General features: G+C 33.9%; 1 protein-coding gene across 1 annotated transcript in view; it reads left to right on the top strand.

The window, feature by feature from the left end:
• Positions 1-19625, top strand: part of Pcdh15 (protocadherin related 15) — a 942952-nt gene that overhangs the window by 562152 nt on the left and 361175 nt on the right. The window contains 2 exon segments of the mRNA XM_047552806.1: positions 2358-2408; positions 2410-2467. Coding sequence (XP_047408762.1) covers positions 2358-2408; positions 2410-2467 — 109 coding nt within the window.

The following is a 19625-nucleotide window of genomic DNA, read 5'->3' as shown; positions in this document are numbered from 1 at the left end:
TTGATAATCACCACTCTAATTGGGGTGAGATGGAATCTTAGGGTAGTTTTAATTTGCATTTCTCTTACAACTGGAGATGTTGAAAATTTTTTCATATATCTGTTGATTACTTGAAAATCTTGTGAATCGTCTTTTCATATCCTTAGCCCATTTGTCGATTGGGTTATTTGTATTCTTGGTGTAAAGTTTTTTGAGTTCTTTATATATTCTGGAGATTAGTGCTCTATCTGAAGTATGAGTGGCAAAGATTTTCTCCTACTCCGTAGGCTCTCTCTTCACATTGCTAATAGTTTCCTTTGCTGAGAGAAAGCTTTCTAGTTTTTTCTACTAAAATGCAAAAATGTCAGAGAAGTATGATGTGTGAGGTAGAAAATAAACATTGATCTGGGGACTCATGACTTAGTGGTAGAGCATTGGTCATGTGTGAGGCCCTGGGTTCTATATCCAGCACTGCCAAATTAAACAATAAATAAATAGAAGAAAGAAAGCAAACAATATGATTTTTAATGATTATTCCAAGTTCTCCTTCGTAGGTTTGGTTACTCTCTTATAATAATGCCACAGTTGTCTAAAACTACCTGTTGTCTTGCAGGCTCACCAGTAGAGTATGATATTCAACTAAGACTATTGCTAACCTCACAGGTGAGAAATGGAATATTAGTGTAGTTTTCATTTGTATTTTTCTTTTTAAGTACAGAGAAGAGCATCTTTGTATATGGGCAAGAGTCATTCGTTCTCTCTTTCTGTGAATTATTTTGTGCATACTTAAATGTGAATCATTTTTTTTATTGTAAACAAATGGGATACATGTTGTTTCTCTGTTTGTACATGGCGTAAAGGCATACCATTTGTGTAATCATAAATTTAAATAGAGTAATGTTGTTTGATTCATTCTGTTATTTTTTTGTCAATCATTTTTAATGCACTGTTAGTTTCTGTTCTTGTCGAAGTTATACATTTTTTCATATGATAGATATGAACTTTAGTATCTGGTGTAAATTTGAAACTTTTTCCCCAGTTTATCAAGTGTTTATTTTGCTTATGTATCTTGCCATGCAGTTTTGTAGCATGATATAATTTATTTCTGTTCCGTTATTGCTTCTGACTTTGAACCATAGTTAGCAAAGATTTGCCTACTCTGAAACTAATTTATATACAATTTTCACCCATTATAGTGCTTATATTATGTATTGTTTTCTTATTGATTATACATAAATATTTCTCCATTTGGAGTTTACTTTAGTAAATTATATGAAGAATTAAGGACATCCTATCATTTTCTGTATTTTTTTGTAAATTTCATCCATAGTTTTCACTATTTCTGGACTTTCAAGTCTGTTTCAATGGTATGATTTTTTTTTCTGTTTTTTCTTTCTATTTTCTCATATACCATCCAGAAAAATTTTCCCTTTTTGTCTAAACAAAGGAGTAGTTTAATAACCATATATTTGGATATGAATGCAGAGATGTGAGTGGAATGTGTTTGATGTGGACAAGTTATTTATGCTAATTCCCCAAATCTTCATCTATAAAATAGAAATGATTTACAGAGTTATTGATGATTATTATATAAGTAATTATCTGTAAAAAGGAAATGATTTATATGGTGATTTATGATTGACTGTTCAGGTAATCATCAATATGATTTGATTTGACTTCTACATTTGACATCTAAGATTTGACTTTTACATTTTCTTCACTTTGGGACAAAGAATGTTGCACTACACAGTGTAAGATGATGCAATTGAATGGAATTTCTGCAAGAGGTGTATTTTAACTTTACTAAAATGTCTGCATTTGAGAAATATCCACCCTAGATGTTAAAAGTATCATCAAAGCCTGCATTCTAATTTACTGTGGTTGGCATAATTAGCTAAATACTTATCTGTAAAAAAATTTACTGAGATGGAACAGAGCATGTTCATATTAGTTTTCAGGCATCTTGATATTTAGTTTAAATTATTAGTCATTATTTATTACCAGATATGTAGAGAGACCATGTAGGCTATGATTAATATTTATGCACCATTAAAATGTAATCTTATAATCCAAAATTTGCTTTTCTTCTACTTAATATCTATTTTCATGTGATGAGGTTCCAATTTAATTAAAGAGCTCTCTTAATAAAAATAAAATTTGGAAAATCATCCAAAGAAGTATTTTCCATTCTCTTACTCATAAACTAATTAATTATGTACCACATTTGTGTTTGCTTTCCCTAGACTGCATAATTTTGAAACTTAATTTACTAATGAAATTGTAATTTTGTTGCTCAGTTAATGAAGGGAAATAGACCAAACAGATACACATATTACTTTTTGTTCTCAGTTATGTGCTGAAATCTCAATGTCTTTCAGGGACATTGAGGATTACCAATGGTTTTTCCATATGCATCCTAGGACTGCAGAACAGTCTGCTGGAGCCAGTAAACAGAGACTTTCATCAGAAATTTGATTTGGTTATTAAAGTAAATTAAACTAATGTCTAATTTCCTTGTATTTATGAAATGATAATCAAAGAAAAGCAGAGGCTAATATAGGCACTTATATGTTTTAAATATCAAAATGAATTTGAATACCAATTAACCAACTATTTGTTTAAAAAAGAATATGTTAGGTACATTTTTAATACACTATACTACTTTTCTCTACAGCAACTTTTATAATACAATGTAATAAAATACTTAATATTTTAATATGTAGTAAATGTCCTATTCAAATACATACATATATATTCTACATAATATAATTTACTCTACCTTTTAACTTTTGTTTTTAACTAAAAGGAACTAACTTTGAACCACAAAAGAATAATCAATGAGTATATCTAAAATGTACTTGATTTATATTTTTATTTTAATAATACTTTAATGCTGCATTTTAATCCTTACATAAAATAAAATGTCTTGCTCATCTATAGATTATTTCAATAGATGCTTCATTATACTCTTTATGTTGAAAGATCATACTAGATATGAAAAGTGTTTGAAAGCTAGGGTAATGTATTGGCATAACAATTTTGATTTAATAATATGTAACATGAAATCAGATAAGTGATACTGTTGAAACCTGGATGATTTTCCAATTGATTTCCATGGACTTCAAAGAGAAGGTGAGATTTAAATTGGGCATTGAAGGAAGAGTAGAAATTTGCCAAACAGAGATGGGGACTAAGAGAAGGGAATTATTGTGAAAAGAATGGCTAACAGCAAAGATATGGAGTAAGTCATGTGAATTTTTATATCTATTCATACAAAATAATTCACTATAGAAAGACTCGCCTTTACTTTTTACTCTTTTTAAAGTATTTTTCTGACTTTAAATTTTAAAGAATTAAAGAAGAGGAAGTAAATTGTAGAAACTTGTGGAGCATGCATGTTATACATACTTCTTTCTGTACACTTTTCTTTGGAGTGTTGCCAAAGTCTTAACTGTGTAATCATTTATATAAACCATGGAAACTGAAGTTCAGGTAGTGTAAATAATTGGCTCAGCATTACATAACTAATCAGGTGAAATTATTTTCTTTTCATATTATAGAACAGTTGTTGCTTAGAAATGCTTATCTGGTTTAACTATTGGTACATCCAACTGCAAGTAATATTTTAGTATTTTAACATTTAATTTTAACTCAAATTAGAAGATATATTCTTAGCACCAATTACAGTATACATACTGGAAACCGTTTATTAAGTAGTTCCTTGTTTTCAAAGAACTTATGTTCAAAGAATTATTCTAGAAATAGGTAAATCAAATATAACATTTCAAGTGCTAATAAGAAGCCATATAAAAAGAAATAACAAAGCACAGAAAAAAGACATTTAAGTTAACCTGTGGACCCAGAAAAAATTTTATGAATATTAACCCATGATAAATATTGCTAGATTGAAAAAGTTTGGCCAATGAGTGAAAGTGGGAAATGTGTTTGAACTTAAGGAAAACAGAAGTAAAAGCTTGGAGGCAAATGTAGCAGGTTACGAGCAATTAACATAGAAATGAGCTATAGTCCCAGACCATGGAGAGAACCTGTGGATGGATACAATTTCCTTGGATTTCATTAATAAGGACTTTGGGAGTCATTCAACAAAGAAGCACTACTTTTACCATTTGTATAAATTGGCTACACATGTGATTACTCTTTCATTGATGATTTTAATTATCATTCAACTATTTAAAACTAAGAAACATATACCCATGGTATATGCACCATTAAATGGTTTATGCACCATTAAAATGTAATCTTCATCTTCATCTACCTGAAGTCTTGTAGTGCTGGTCTCTGTGGAAGTTAAGGAATTTGATGAAGCAAACTGGTGCATTTGAAACTAGAAATCAACTTTTTCTCCTTTATTATCAAAGTCAGCTGTCCTGGTATCACAGTACAACTTAGCCCATCAATTACCAGCAAAAAAAATCAATTAGAACTGACCACAGATAATACCTTTATATTTTATATTATTAACAGAAGTTTTTATAGACATTATTAGATTCAAACTTCTGTGTTTTGTGTGCAATTAAGGTAAGAAATGGTATAAATCTGTAAGAATAATAATGTGCCTCCTGCTTGAATAATAGCTGAGTATTGAGGCATTGTTCAGGCATCCATTGAAACTCCACAGTCTGGCACTTCTCTGTAGTATGTCTTTCAACATTTCCCTTTTTTTCTTATTTTAATAATGCCTCATTTTTCATTGGCTATGACAGATTCTGTTGGACTAGATCCCCAATTTCTATTTTGGAAGCTAAGAAAATTAAATACAATGAAGTATCTTCTCATAGACTTTGAAGAATTGTGCTTTAAGAAGCTATATGAGCATTTAACAGCTGGCGAGGGCCATGAATTAGAGATTTATTATCTTCATTTTTTTTTTCTATTTCTACCAGTGATTTAATCAGCATGCCACCAAGTAAAAATGTAGAGGTGAAGCTGGGAAGAGAAAATGGAGTAGTTCACAAACTTTAACACATTAAAGAATTGAAACATGTCCAGCTGAAAGAGAGAAGGATATTCTATTTCAAAATTCTCTTAAACTTCAAATAATTACCCTTGTTTAGAGATATTTAGAAAAGTGATACATAAACTATGGATTGGGTTTCACCAGGACAGTTCATATTTGTGCCTGTTTTCCTTGAATTACTGTTTGTAACACCCATTTCATTTAAAGAGTTGTCCCAACTTGGATGATAAGATATGTGAATACTATATTCCTAGAATAAAAAAATCCTACAAAATAGAATAAGAAAGCATATTTGATATGATAGGTGATAATGAATTTAGTTCATGTATGAAACTAAAACAAATCATAAAAAATTCACTTCATTTTTAAAAGTGTGATATTTTAAAGGAATTATTAGTCAATATATTAGTACCCTAGACATCTGATAAAAAAATACTACCTTCAATCAATAAAATAGGCTATGGATAAATTATTCATAATCTGCTATCTCCTGATTCCTCAAAAAATAATTTTATTTTTTTTAACCTAAGGCCCTTTGATTAACAATTTTGGCCTTCAATTAAGCAAGAGTCACATTGAAATTATAAAAATCATTGTATTGTGGTCCCTCTGATTTTCATGTTGTTGCTTAATAACTGACTTATACTGTCTAGCGAAATAGCTTTTAACATTTTTCCTTCCAACTCACGAGCTTCTTATAATTCAGTAAAACACATATTTAGCTTGATTCTAAGCTCTCACCAGTCACGTTGCATTCTCTTAAGTTCTGACCATACTGGACCACTTACTGTGCCCTAAACGCAGCATGCTCTTTTTGGTCTTCAGCATTTGCAGATGCTGACACTCTTCCTGAATCAGACCTTCCTGTTCAGGTCAATAGTCTAATTCCTACTGATGCTTCAGTTTTTCAACTAAGATACTTGTTCTAGAAAGACATAGCCCTGGTCAGAAGCTGCTCGTTGCATTCCCTTTCCCCCTATTGTGACTCTGTTCACAAAGAAGTATTGAACTTCTCTGTTTATTTTCTCCAGACATTTACAGAGGACAGACTATAGTATATTTCCTTGCATTGTATACTATGCTTAACCCTACCTATATACAATATATAGAAGGTGCTCAATCAGCATCAGTTATAATGGTTTTTCTCTGGCACAGTAAATCTTGGAAAACTGCTGAAGGACATCTGATACATCATTGCTCTATCTAAATGCACACCTTTAATACAATTCAATCTTGCTCTTTCCAGGATAAAAAAGATGCAGTGACATTCACAAATACATCAATTCCCAGATAAAAAGACTTATGTTAAGGCATAGTGAAAGCTGTTTATAACCGCATCTAGAATGAGCTGCATTTCTTATAAGGTATATATTTTTGACACAGAAAATGAGCCAAGGAGTGAAACCTAGTGAACTTGACTATTAGTCCTATCTAGGTGCTTAGCTTCATTCATTTGAGAGTTATAGGAAAACAGCATCTGAAAAAGATTGAAGCCTGAGAATAGTTATTGTAACTCTAACTCCTACATGAATCTTTAATGCCACAGCTCTAGAAGATGTTCAGTCTCTACTTTAATAATGATGTTGATCATACTTTACTTCCCAAGAATTCAATAGAAAAATAAGATTCAGTATTTTGAAAGCATATGGCGTTTACTATCTTTCAATTTGCCAATTTGCCAAATCCTTTTTGAGCTTTTATTATGTGCCTGGCTTGTGGTTTGGTGCTGAAGAGACAAAAAGGTATAAAGGCTCTGCCTCAGGACAATCCCAATTAAATATTTTTTTTTATATATTTCCTGTTGATGTTTACATCCATACATTCAATTATTTTCTGGTCAACTAATACCAGAGTCATGCAATTTTGTCAAATCAAAATATACATATAAAAAGATGTGAACCTCCTTCTTAAATTTCAAGATTCTCTAGATTATTTTTTTCAATTGATAATATTATAAGTAGCTGGTCACTGAAGCTAGGCATTCCCATTTCTTCACAGGTCTCTGCTCCCATATGTCTCCACCCTGTCAGTTATGAAATCCTATCAAGATACTTCTGGAATTTCTTTAGCACATTTCCCTAACTATCTACACCCACCACAATTGTTTAGTTTGTCTCCTACACAAATAATCTTTCAAGCCTTAGCTTTTTTTCCTTGTATCTCAAACACATTACCACATTATCCATAGAATAGCAATAAATCAATAATAAAGAAAATACATCAGGCTGCTGAATACTACCTTCATGTCATTTTATAATTTGCCACCTGTGTTGATCTCCAACAGAGATTTTGTCATGTTGAAAGATCACAGGAGTCAGGGTCAGACAGAATAGCAAGACACAGATCATCAGTCATCACTTCTCCAAATAAAAAAGATGAAATCTCCTTTGGAAATGAAGAAATTACCAAAACTTATTGCCTGTGTTAAGAAGACTGTGAAATACAAGTTATTGTTTTTTTTTTTTTCTCTATAGTATATACATTGTAAGTTTGTGTACAAAAAGAGATAAATAAAGAGAATAACAGAACAGCATGAAACTTCTCCATTTGAGAGAGATTAAACAAAAGTCATCTGTGACTCAGAGTTCACACACACACACAATAATCAGGGCTGCTTTTGCTCAGCCATGGTAAACAAGACCAATGCTATGGATGACATACCTTCGTACTTCTGGATATATTCTGGCTATGTACTTTTTATGATCGCCCACCGCCCGCGGGGACAATCACAACGGACTTTATGTGGTCTACTCAGGGAGAAAAGAAGGGGCGAAAAAGCAAGATGGCACGTGGCTTCTCCCAGATATTGGAATCTCGCGGGCTGGGAGGAACCAATAGCATGTTAGGACATAAAGTGGGAGGCAGCAAGATGGCAGCAGCGTAAGCGGGAAATTCCTGTATTGTAAGAGGTGGGCAGAGCATAGATTGACAGGTGGTGGGAAGCCGGAAATTCCCGTAATGGAAGAGGCGGGTGGAGCGCAGATTGACAAGTGGTGGTTGGGAGGCGGGAAATTCCTCTAACGGGAGAGGTGGGCAGCTTTATACCTCACACTTTGGAAATGAAGAAATTACCAAAACTTATTGCCTGTGTTAAGAAGACTGTGAAATACAAGTTATTGGTTTTGTTTTGTTTTGTTTTTTTTCTCTATGGTATGTACATTGAAGTTTGTGTACAAAAAGAGAGATAGATAAAGAGAAGAACAAACAGCATGAAACTTCTCCCTTTGAGAATGCAAAGCACTTTAACTAGCAAAACAAAAGCGAAAGCACTTACAAACACTCAATCTCCGTTGCTTATCCCGCGAACTTTAACTCATCGCTTATCCCCTGAATTTTATCTCATCGTTTATCCCGCGAACTTTAACTCATCACTTATCCCTTGAACTTTAACTCATCCCTTATCCAGTGAACTTTAACTCATCGCTTGTCCTGTGAACTTAACTCGTCACTTATCCAGCGAACTTGAACTCGTTGCTTATCCTGTGAACTTTAACCTGGCCAGAATGTACTTTACTTTCCCTGTATTTACCTGATCAGTTCCTTCTTTGTAACTTGAGTTCCCGGGTTTCGGCACCACTTATGATCGCCCACCACCCGCTGGGACAATCACAATGCATACACTCTTCTTGATCACAGGAACCAAAAAAAAAAAAAGGCTTTATTCCACAAGTCTCAGACTTATATTGAGAACATCAGCCTATCAGAGAGTAGACTACCAGGAAAGTCAGCCTATCAAGGAACAGTCTCCAGGCAGATACCAGGATTGCCTCATGTACAACAGCCAACCAGAGTTACTTCCAAAAACTTGTATATGAGTGCAGCTATGTCTGGCAAGCTGCCAGGCACCATCTTAGAGATCAGGCCATGGTGCGGCTCTGGGGCCCTCAGAGTCCGCCCCTGACACTTTTAGTCTTATTCTTATAGATTCTTGAAAGAATAAAACACACATACAATTGTGTTCTCATCTTTCAATCAGTTTTGACTACTATAACAAAATTCCATACACTGATTTATACTCAGCAGAAACTTGTTTCACAGCATTCTGGTGGTGGGAAGTCAGATCAGGTGCCAGCAAGATTGAGTTCTGGTGAGGTGCCTCTTCTAGGTTGCAGATTATCCAATTCTGTATCCTTATATGGAAGAAAGTACTAGAGAGCCATCTAAGGAGGCTTTTATAAGAGCACTAATCCCATTCATAAATATTCAACCCTCAACCTAATCACCTCACAAAGCCAACATCTCTTAACACCATTACATCAGGGATGAGGCTTTCAAAACATGAGTTCTGGGGACATAAACACTTATTCCACTGCATACCTAATCTTAGTTAAGCATGTTAGTAAAGAATAAGTTTATGCTCTTGCCTCAACTGCAAGGCCTTCAAGGTGAGTAAAAGTGAGGATCCTTTGAACATTTTAGAGAAAAACATCCCATAAAAATTTTAGGCAGTATCGCTATTAGTAATGAAATAGCAAACTTTCCATGAATAAGTAGTGTGTTTTCTGGAATCTATTGGATACAGTACTAAATATTTGATTTTTTAAATTTTTGTTTTACTTATTTTATTTTAGAAGATTATCACATAAGACCTTATTTTTGTTTCTTCAGCAATAATACCATGTCATTTTATTTCCTCCTGAGATATTTCTAAAAATTATAAACATTAATGCTAAGTTAATTATTGTTTTGCCAATTATGGGAATTAATAACAAGAAAGACTATGTGGAGTCTTCATGTCTCACACCATTATCTATTCCCCAGGGTTATTTAGAACAGAAATAGAATATAGTAGATGAATCCATTGACTGTGCAAGTGTGCAAGCTGACAAGACACAGAGGTGATATTTTACTTGGCTTCTTTGCAAGTGAACTGCAACTGCGTGGAAGAAGAAAGGCAATTTTCCAGTCACAGTACCTTGATTTTGGCAAGATCCTCTTGTCTGCAAAGGTCATTATAGGAGCACCACAGCAAGACCACATATTGTAAAATGTTTGAAAAAAGCTGCTTTTTGAGCAGTCCTTACTATATCTCAACACTCCACACCTGCTCCTACACATAAATTCCCTCAGCCCTCCTACACAATTCTTCCCAAGAAATGTTTTCTCATGATCTTCTAGGTTGTTGCATAGAAATATAAAATAATATGGGAAAATGTGTAGACTAAATAGGACTCTTGGTTGTTTTATTTCTCAACAACAACCTGGTATGTATAGGAGAAATATTAAACTCCCCCTCACTACCTTCTGGGCTCGAAAGACAATCCATTTTGAGATTATACATTTTTATGTTGATGACTATTTTTAAAATTCAAATAACACAGAATGGGTAATTTCAATTGATCAATTTAGAGAAAACACTTTGGTGAGATTTTTTGGTAGAGAGAAAACTGTGGAAGTAGTACCTGAACCTAGAATAGAACAGGGCTACTTTGCTGTATGGAGAGGCAAAGGGCAGGGAGAAATAAAGGGGATATAGCTGAGTTAGAAGAGAATAGTATTACTTCTTTATTATAATAATTTTGTCTCTGGTTGGACTGACTGTCTATAACTAAGATAATTCTCACATTCAAAACACCAAACATGATGATATACCTGTGATTAGCAGGAACTTTTAGAAGCTGTAGTCTGTCCCAGACAGGCGGTTTTTCTTCTATAAATCATTAAAGATGGCTGTGCTCATTCTGGTGTCAGTTTTGTTTGTTTGTTTAGCAAATCTAAACAAAGAGAGAGATTTTTATTATTCAAAGGTATACAAGAGCTTTGAGGATTTCTGTTTTCATTATAGTGCATTTAAACAGAATGGGCATATTCTTTAAGTGAAGATAAAAAATATTTCATTTTATTAAAAATATTCCTTAAGTGGGAAATGTGTCAGTTTTATTTTGTTGTCATTTAATAAGGTCTTCCCCAATCTATCTAGCAAACATATCTTTTCCTTTGGTCGAACAAAAAATGTACTATTTCCTATTAGGAAAGTGTTATTCTACTGCACCTAGAACCTTGCAAACAAATGATTTGTATGATATACAGAGTAATTCTTTGTATTTTATTTAATAAATTATCATATGACTTTCTAAGTTTTAAAATACTTTTCATATCATACTGTCAAACTCTTTATGTAACCTTCAAATTTAAATGGAGGATGTTATAGAACTCTCAAGTCAGTATAATTTTATAAGGAAGTAAGAAACAATGGAATGTGTTTCTCATTAGTCATGCATATTAATGTGATCATTGGCCAAGGAAGTACAGGTTGCCACACTCCTTCTCTCTCTAGATATATATATATCTATATCTATATCTATCTATCTATCTATCTATATATATATATATATATATACAAAAAATAGTGTAACTTTTGGTCAGTATTGGAGGTTTGGCTCCAAAGTAACTGTAGAACTTTGGGGAGCAAGGTAGAAGTCTATAGATAATTCATTACATAAACGAATGTAATTTCATTACATAAATGAAGGTCTTCCCCTCTACTTCCAACCTTCAAGTCGAAATTGAAATTTGATAGTTTATTTAAAAACTGATAGCCACTTGCATAAGAAGTATGAGAAGAATTAGCTCATGCGGGGGAGTTTTCTAGTGCAACAGCAACCCACAGTCTATATAAGATAAGCTAAATTGCCAGATCATGTGATGCTTGTTTTCAAAAGGCAGATTTCAGAGACCACCCACCAAATAAAGATTTTCATAGGATGATAGGATGATTTTCCAGGATGCTAAAATTTGAGAGCAATCTATATGTTGAATTTGGGGACTTGGGAAGACAGGATAAAATTAAGATAATAATTAAGGAAACAAACAAGTAAGCAGCAAATCATATCAGGTATCTGGATTGAGCTTACAAGAATGTTCCATAACAATTATTGAAAATAATTTTAAAGTTTCATACAAGAAGCTAGATTTTGGAAATGACAGTATTTGAAAAATAGTGGAAAAACACAAAAAGCTCAGTATATTTAGGGAATCTGATTTTAATTAATACACATTTGAAGAGATTAGCATCTGTAATACTAGAATTTTGTTGATGTCATTGTATTCTAACACTTAGCTATGTCTACAGCCCTTTATTTATTTTTCATCTTTTTAATTTTGTGCAAACTCTCTAAACTAAATTGCTGAGACTAACCTTGAACTTGTGATCCTCCTGCCTCAGCCTCCCAATTCACTTGGGACTCCAGATATGCAACACTGAGTCTGGCAATGCTAAATTTTAATAATATTTTTCAAGTCATTTCCTGTAGCAGTTTTTATTAAACTGTACCACACCATTCAGACTTACATTACCATGGACTAGTTGACTGTGGTAAAGAAGGATAGATAAACTACATACTCTTGTTTTAGGAGAAAGTTCATTGTAACATTTTTATTGAAATTCTATGAATATAGAAAAATATATTTGTTGATGAGTTTTCACAAAGTAAAAGTAATCATGTAAGGAGGACCCAGATTTTAAAAAGTGAAAACTTCCTACATACATCCCAGATGCCTGCTTCACCCACTCCTAATCACCGAACTCATCAAGAACTCTCACTACAGGATTCTAACAGCACAGAATTATCTTTTTCTTTGAAGGGGCATTCTATAATTGGATTAAAGTATCATGTTTTTAATCTTAAGTTTTAAGCACTCTCCAGGTCCTCTTTTATATTACTATGGTCAACATAGGCATAATCATACACTTTCTACTTGTGTAAGAACTCAAAAAAAATGTATTATATTTGTACAAAGAAATTATGGGGGTTGATTATCAACATTTTATTTCAAAGTATAAGTAGCAGTAATCCATGTTTGAATCCCAAGGAAAATTTTTCTAAATATCTGCCTATTTTAAAGTTATAAAGTAATAATATTACCATTGTTAATAAATAAGTTGGTTGAAAGTTTAAGAATATTTTAACAATCTACACTAATGGAGTAAAATGTTCAACAAATGTAATTTATTTGTAATAAGAAATAAATAAAGTATAATTTAGCATTTCATGAAAGCAAAAACTCTGTTGGTTGAGAGTTGAATTTAAAATTGGAAATAAAGAGATAAATGGATATGCATGAACCATTGATAGCTTGATAAACTCGCCAATTTTTCAGTTACCCTTCTGTGAGAGGAAACACTAAGCCTATACTTTGTTAGGAGAGGAAGTTTTGAAACATTACATTATTTGTAAATTGAAAGGTTTACTGCCTGAGATTTAAGTAAGGGGTGTTGTGTCCAGGGAGGGAACACAGGACAGAGAATTTTAATACCTCTTCTGTTGAGAGTCAGCAGCAACACCAATTTACTATGACTCAGAACTTTTTCAATACCTACTTTTAGTGGACATTCTATATATAACTTTTTCTCTCACTAGGTATTAGTATTCTTGTAAAGATCAGATTATCTTCCCTCTGCTCCTCTCTCAATCTGTTCCATTAATATAATGCTATTTTTGTTTTCAATTCAGGTTCACTAATATACAATACTTCTTGACATATGAAAACCATTAAATATATGTTATCAAAAAAGGTGGAAACTAAAATGATTAACTTTAAAAAATTGGTTTCTACTTTTCCCATATGTATCAACTGAAGAGTTTTTCCTCTAAATTATTTTTAAATAGCAGTAATAAAAGTAATATTATTTAAAAAGAGCATTTTCTTGCAAGATCTTGAATATATTGTTATTAGTAGTCACATGGTTAATAATATGTCTTATATATTTTTACTTAATGCCATTCAAGAATATTAGAGATCTGACTAAGGTCATGAAATTCATTGGATACAGACTGAAGAACAAACATCACTCTGTGTAATCCAACAAGCATTTTTTGTTTTGGAAGTAATATGTGATTTCCTTATACAAAGTAAATTTCTTCACTCAATATTCTATACTTGTGTCTACTCTGTGTAGGAACTGTTATAAGCTCAGCAAACCGACATTAGAAAACAGTTATACATCTCTGATTTCTTGAAGGTTTTATCCTAGTGTAAAGACTGAATAAATGACAAATACAATAAGCATATTTTGTAATATTTTAGAAGTTCTTAAGTGCTATAAAAATGGCAAAGTGCATTAGGAATCTCAGTTGAAAGATGTATTAAAAATAAGGTAATCAGATATTCAAGAGGGCAGATTTCAGGAAGGCTACATTTCCAGTTGCTTTGTGAATTCAAGCAGCAGCACTACTGCCTGTTAGTGAGATTGTGTAAAACAGGTTTCACTGAAATTCCGTATCAGACAGTCAGAGTCTCTTAGCAACTCAGAAATTTGTTGCACTGAACAAAGGACGAGAAAGTGTACAGTGGAGCCAAGCTGCTTATGACAGGGGCAGTGACAGTGGCAGGGGCAACGGCAGCAGCAGCAGCCACGGGTTTACTGCAGAGGAGAGGGATAGCACAAATGGAGAAGCAACAGAAAATGTGTCATGGACAAACCCATAGATCAAAAACACAGCCTAAACTTAATTGATCCAGAGGTTACACGGCAAGCTGGTGTTTGAAAAGTGGTCTGAATTTCCCAATTGACAAGCAGAGAACTGAGACAAGGAACCACCTTGAGAAGGCTACACTCCTCCAGCTTGCTGCTACAGGAGCCCAGGAGATCATACCAAACATTGCCATACAGTCCTGGCAAGTGCCTACCATGTGGTTTAGGGGGTACCAAGTAGAAAATGAGTGAAACAGGAACAGAGAAGATTATAACCAGTAGCATTCAAGCCAGGAAAATGGAAGGAAGGGCAACTCAATCCTTTGAGTCTGGTGGCTCACTTGACCAGTTGAGGAAGGTTGGGAAACTGAACAGTCAGATGTGAATACACTCAGGGACTAAGCCTGGGATGACCATATGACCATATTCACAGGCAGCAGAGCATGTGAGACCTGTAGAGGATTGACTTTATTCTTGAGAGGCTCCTGAGATTCATACTCCCAGCAGAGATTGACACCTGCTTGGCCGTAAAGTTATTTCGATTCTGTTGTTGTTCGAACCTTTCCAGAGCTGATACCACCTGACAATGTTTCTAAGGCCTAAGGAGACCTAAGCCTCAGTTTCTGGAACTCCCTTAGAACTCTGAAGCAGCCCGACCATGAGACTTCATAAATTTAGCCTGTCTGAACAAAACTTCAATAGACAACATTTACCATTCCATTCTACCTTATACTGCTGAGAAGGGAAGCTGACAATTATTTTATCCAACTTCAGTTTTAGGTCACTCCAGTGGGCAAGTTTGTTGCAACAAAAAAAGAGAAAGGGGGTAACAAACCCCAATCCTTGTGTGTACTCTCTCCCTGTATCCATACGTAGCCCAAGAAGAAATGGAAAGGACAATCAGGCATAGGCAGTTTTCATCCGTCCTTGTTCACAGTTTTGACCACCTCATTGGAGACAATTCTTCCATTTTTCATTAAGAATCCAACTTAGTGTTCTTACTGTCTGATTGGTTCATTTATATTTCTTTTTTTCTCATTTTGTAGACCTTTTTATTTTTTAAGGATTAGGTTTTTTTAATTTATTTTGTTCTCAAATGTTTGTTTATTTTTCTCTTACATCTCTTGCTAGCATCCAAATTCTCTTTTTATCTTCCTTAACTTTGTTTTTTTCTATTTATTTATGTCTTCCCTTTGCTTGTAGTCATCATGTAACATCTCTTATGTTTTCTCTGTGTTCACATTTTGAACATTCTAAACTTTCTTTTGCCCTTCTATCATATTTTATTTTCTTGTATTTTTCACTGTTTCCACTTTATTGACTATCCAAATGTTTTCTTGGCAATCTGTGTACATGCCTTTCCAATTTTTATATTGGGTAAATAGTATAGTAGTTATTTTTTTCTGATTGATTTTAAAAGTTCTTTAAACATTGTGTTACATTTTTTTTATCTTTTAATTTTTTACAGACTGCATTTTGATTCATTGTACACAAAGGGGTACATCATTTTGTTTCTATGGTTGTACATGATGTAGATTCATACCATTTGTGTAATGATGTCTGTCTTATTCACCATTTTTAATACCCCCTCCCTCTCATTTCCTTCTACATAGTCTAAAGTTCCCCCATTCTTCTCTCACTCCCCACTCCCAACCCCCATTATATATCATCATCCACTTATCAGGGAAAACATTCATCCTTTGGTTTTTTGGGCTTGGCATATTTTACTTAGCATGATATTCTCCAATTCCATCCATTTATTTGCAAATGCCATAATACTATTATTCTTTATTGCTGAATAGTATTCCATTGGGTATGTATACCATAGTTTCTTTATCCATTCAACTGTTGAAGGGCATCTAGGTTGGTTCCACAATCTAGCTATTGTGAACTGAGCTGCTATAAACATCAATGTGTCTGTGTTACTATAGTTTGCTGATTTTAAGTCCTTTGGGTATAAACTGAGGAGTGGGATAACTGGGTCAAAAAGTGGATCCATTCCAAGGTTTCTGAGGATTCTCCATACTGCTTTCCAGAGTGGCTGCACCAATTTGCAACTCCACCAGCAATGTAAAAGTGTGTCTTTTTATCCACATCCACACCAACATCTATTATTGTTTGTGTTCTTGATAATAGCCATTCTAATTGGAGTAAGATGAAATCTTAGAGTTGTTTTAATTTGCATTTCTCTAATTACTAGAAATGTTGAACACTTTTTCAAATATGTATTAATTACCTGTGTGTCTTCTTCTGTAAAGTGTCTGTCCAGTTCCTTGGCCCTTTAATTGATTGGGTTCTTTCTATTTTTGATGTAAAGTTTTGTAAGTTCTTCATAAATTTTGGAGGTAAGTGCTCTATCTGAAGTGTATGTGGAAAAGATTTTCTCCCACTCCATAGGCTCTTCACATTCTTGATTGCATTCTTGGTGAGAAAAAGCTTTTTAGTTTGAGTCCATCCCATTTATAGATTCTTGCTTTGATTTCTTGTTCTTTGGGAGTCTTGTTGAGGAATTCTGATCCTAAGCCAACATGATGAAGATTCCGGCCTACATTTTCTTCTATTAGGTTCCAGAGACCCCTCTGGTCTAATTCCCATGTGTTTGATCCATTTTGAGTTGAGTTTTGTGCAGGGTGAGAATGGAGGTTTAATTTCATTTTACTGCATATGAATTTCCAGTTTTGCCAGCACCATTTGGTGAACAGTCTATCTTTTCTTCATTGTATGTTTTTGACTCCTTTGTCTAGTATGAAGTGACTGTATTCATGTGATTTTGTCTCTGTGTCTTCTATTTTGTACCATTGGCCTGCCTGTCTATTTTGATGCCAATACCATGCTGTTTTTGTTACTATTATTCTGTTTAATAGTTTAATGTCTGGTATCGTGATACCTCCTGTTTCACTTTTTCTCCTCAGGATTGTTTTGGCTACTCAAGGTCTCTTGTTCTTCCAGTTGAACTTCAAGATTGATTTCTCTATTTCTTTTTATTTTAATTTATTTTATTGTAAACAAATGGGATACATGTTGTTTCTGTTTGTACATGGAGTAACAGCATACCATTTGCATATTCATACATTTTCATGGAGTAATGATGTTTGATTCATTCTGTTATTTTTCCTTCCCCCCACCACTCCCACCTCTCTTTTCCCTCTATAGAGTCCCTCCTTCCTCCATTCTTGCCCCCCTCCCACCTCCCATTATGTGTCATCATCCTCTTATCAGTGAGATCATTCATCTTTTGGATTATCTCACTTATCAGGATATTCTCCAATTTCATCCATTTGCCTGCAAATGCCATAATTTTATTATTCTTTATGCCTGAGTAATATTCCATTGTGTATATATATATATATATCACAGTTTCTTTATCCATTCATCAATTGAAGGACATCTACGTTGGTTCCACAATCTGGCTATGGTGCATTGAGCAGCAATGAACATTGATGTGGCTGTATCTCTGTAGTATGCTGATTTTATGTCTTTTGGGTATAGGCAGAGGAGTGGGATAGCTGGGTCAAATGGTAGGTCCATTCCAAGTTTTCTAAGGAATCTCCACACTGCTTTCCAGAGTGGCTGCACTAATTTGTAAGTCCACCAGCAATGTATGAGTGTACCTTTTTCCCCACATCCTCTCCAACACCTATTGTTGCTTGTATCTTGATAATCACCATTCTAATTGGGGTGAGATGGAATCTTAGTGTAGTTTTGATTTGCATTTCTCTTATTACTAAAGATGGTGAACCTTTTTTTTATGTTTGTTGATTGCTTGTAGATCTTCTTCAGTGAAGTGTCTGTTCATATTCTTAGCCCATTTGTTGATTGGGTTATTTGTATTCTTGGTGTAGAGTTTTTTGAGTTCTTTATATATTCTGGAAATTAGTGCTCTATCTGAAGTATGAGTGGCAAAGATATTCTCCAACTCTGTAGGCTCTCTCTTCCCATTGCTGATAGTTTCCTTTGCTGAAAGAAAGTTATTTAGTTTGAATCTATCCCAGTTATTGATTCTTACTTTTATTTCTTGCGCTATGGGAGTCCTGTTAAGGAAGTCTGATCCTAAGCCAACAAGGTGAAGATTTGGACCTACTTTTTCTTCTATAAGATGCAGGGTCTCTGGTCTGATTTCAAGGTCATTGATCCATTGTGAGTTAATTTTTGTGCAGGGTGAGAGATAGGGGTTTAGTTTCATTCTGTTGCTTATGGATTTCCAGTTTTCCCAGCACCATTTGTTGAAGAGGTTATCTTTTCTCCATTGCATATTTTTGGCACCTTTGTCTAGTATGAGAAAATTGTATTTATTTGGGTTTGTGTCCATGTCCTCTATTCTGTACCATTGATCTACCTGTCTATTTTAGTGCCAATACCATGCTGTTTTTGTTACTATTGCTTTGTAGTATAGTTGAAGTTCTGGTATTGTGATACCCCTTGTTTATTCTTCCTGCTAAGGATTGCTTTAGCTATTCTGGGTTTCTTATTCTTCCAGATGAATTTCATGACTGCTTGCTCTATTTCTGTAAGGTATGTCATTGGGATTTTAATTGGAATTGCATTGAATCTGTATACTACTTTTGATAGTATGGCCATTTTGACAATATTAATTCTGCCTATCCAAGAACATGGGAGATCTTTCCATCTTCTAAGGTCTTCCTTAATTTCTTTCTTCAATGTTTTATAGTTTTCATTGTAGAGATCTTTTACCTCTTTGGTTAGATTGATGCCCAAGTATTTTATTTTTTTTGAGGCTATTGCAAATGGAGTTGTTTTCCTCATTTCCCTTTCAGCTGTTCTGTTGCTTGCATATAAAAATGCTTTAGATTTATGCGTGTTGATTTTACAGTCTGCTATTTTGCTGAAATTCATTGATGAGGTCTAGAAGTTTTCTGGAGGAGGTTTTTGGATCCTCTAAATATAGAATCATGTCATCCGCAAATAGTGACAGCTTAAGTTCCTCTTTTCCTATTCGTATCCCTTTAATTTCTTTAGTCTGTCTAATTGCTCTGGCTAGAGTTTCGAGGACAATGTTGAAAAGAAGTGGTGAAAGAGGACATCCCTGTCTTGTTCCCATTTTTAAAGGGAATGGTTTCAGTTTTTCTCCATTAAGAATGATTTTTGCCATGGGCTTAGCATAAATAGCCTTTACAATGTTCAGGTATGTTCCTACTATCCCAATTTTTTCTAGTGTTTTGAGCATGAAGGGGTGTTGTATTTTGTTGAACACTTTTTCTGCGTCAATTAAAATAACCATATGATTCTCATCCT

This window comes from Sciurus carolinensis, chromosome 5 (assembly GCF_902686445.1).
Source record: "Sciurus carolinensis chromosome 5, mSciCar1.2, whole genome shotgun sequence".
NCBI classification, from domain to species: Eukaryota; Metazoa; Chordata; class Mammalia; order Rodentia; family Sciuridae; genus Sciurus; species Sciurus carolinensis.
Note: the sequence above shows the minus strand (reverse complement) of the source record. Positions and strands in the feature narration are given on the sequence as shown.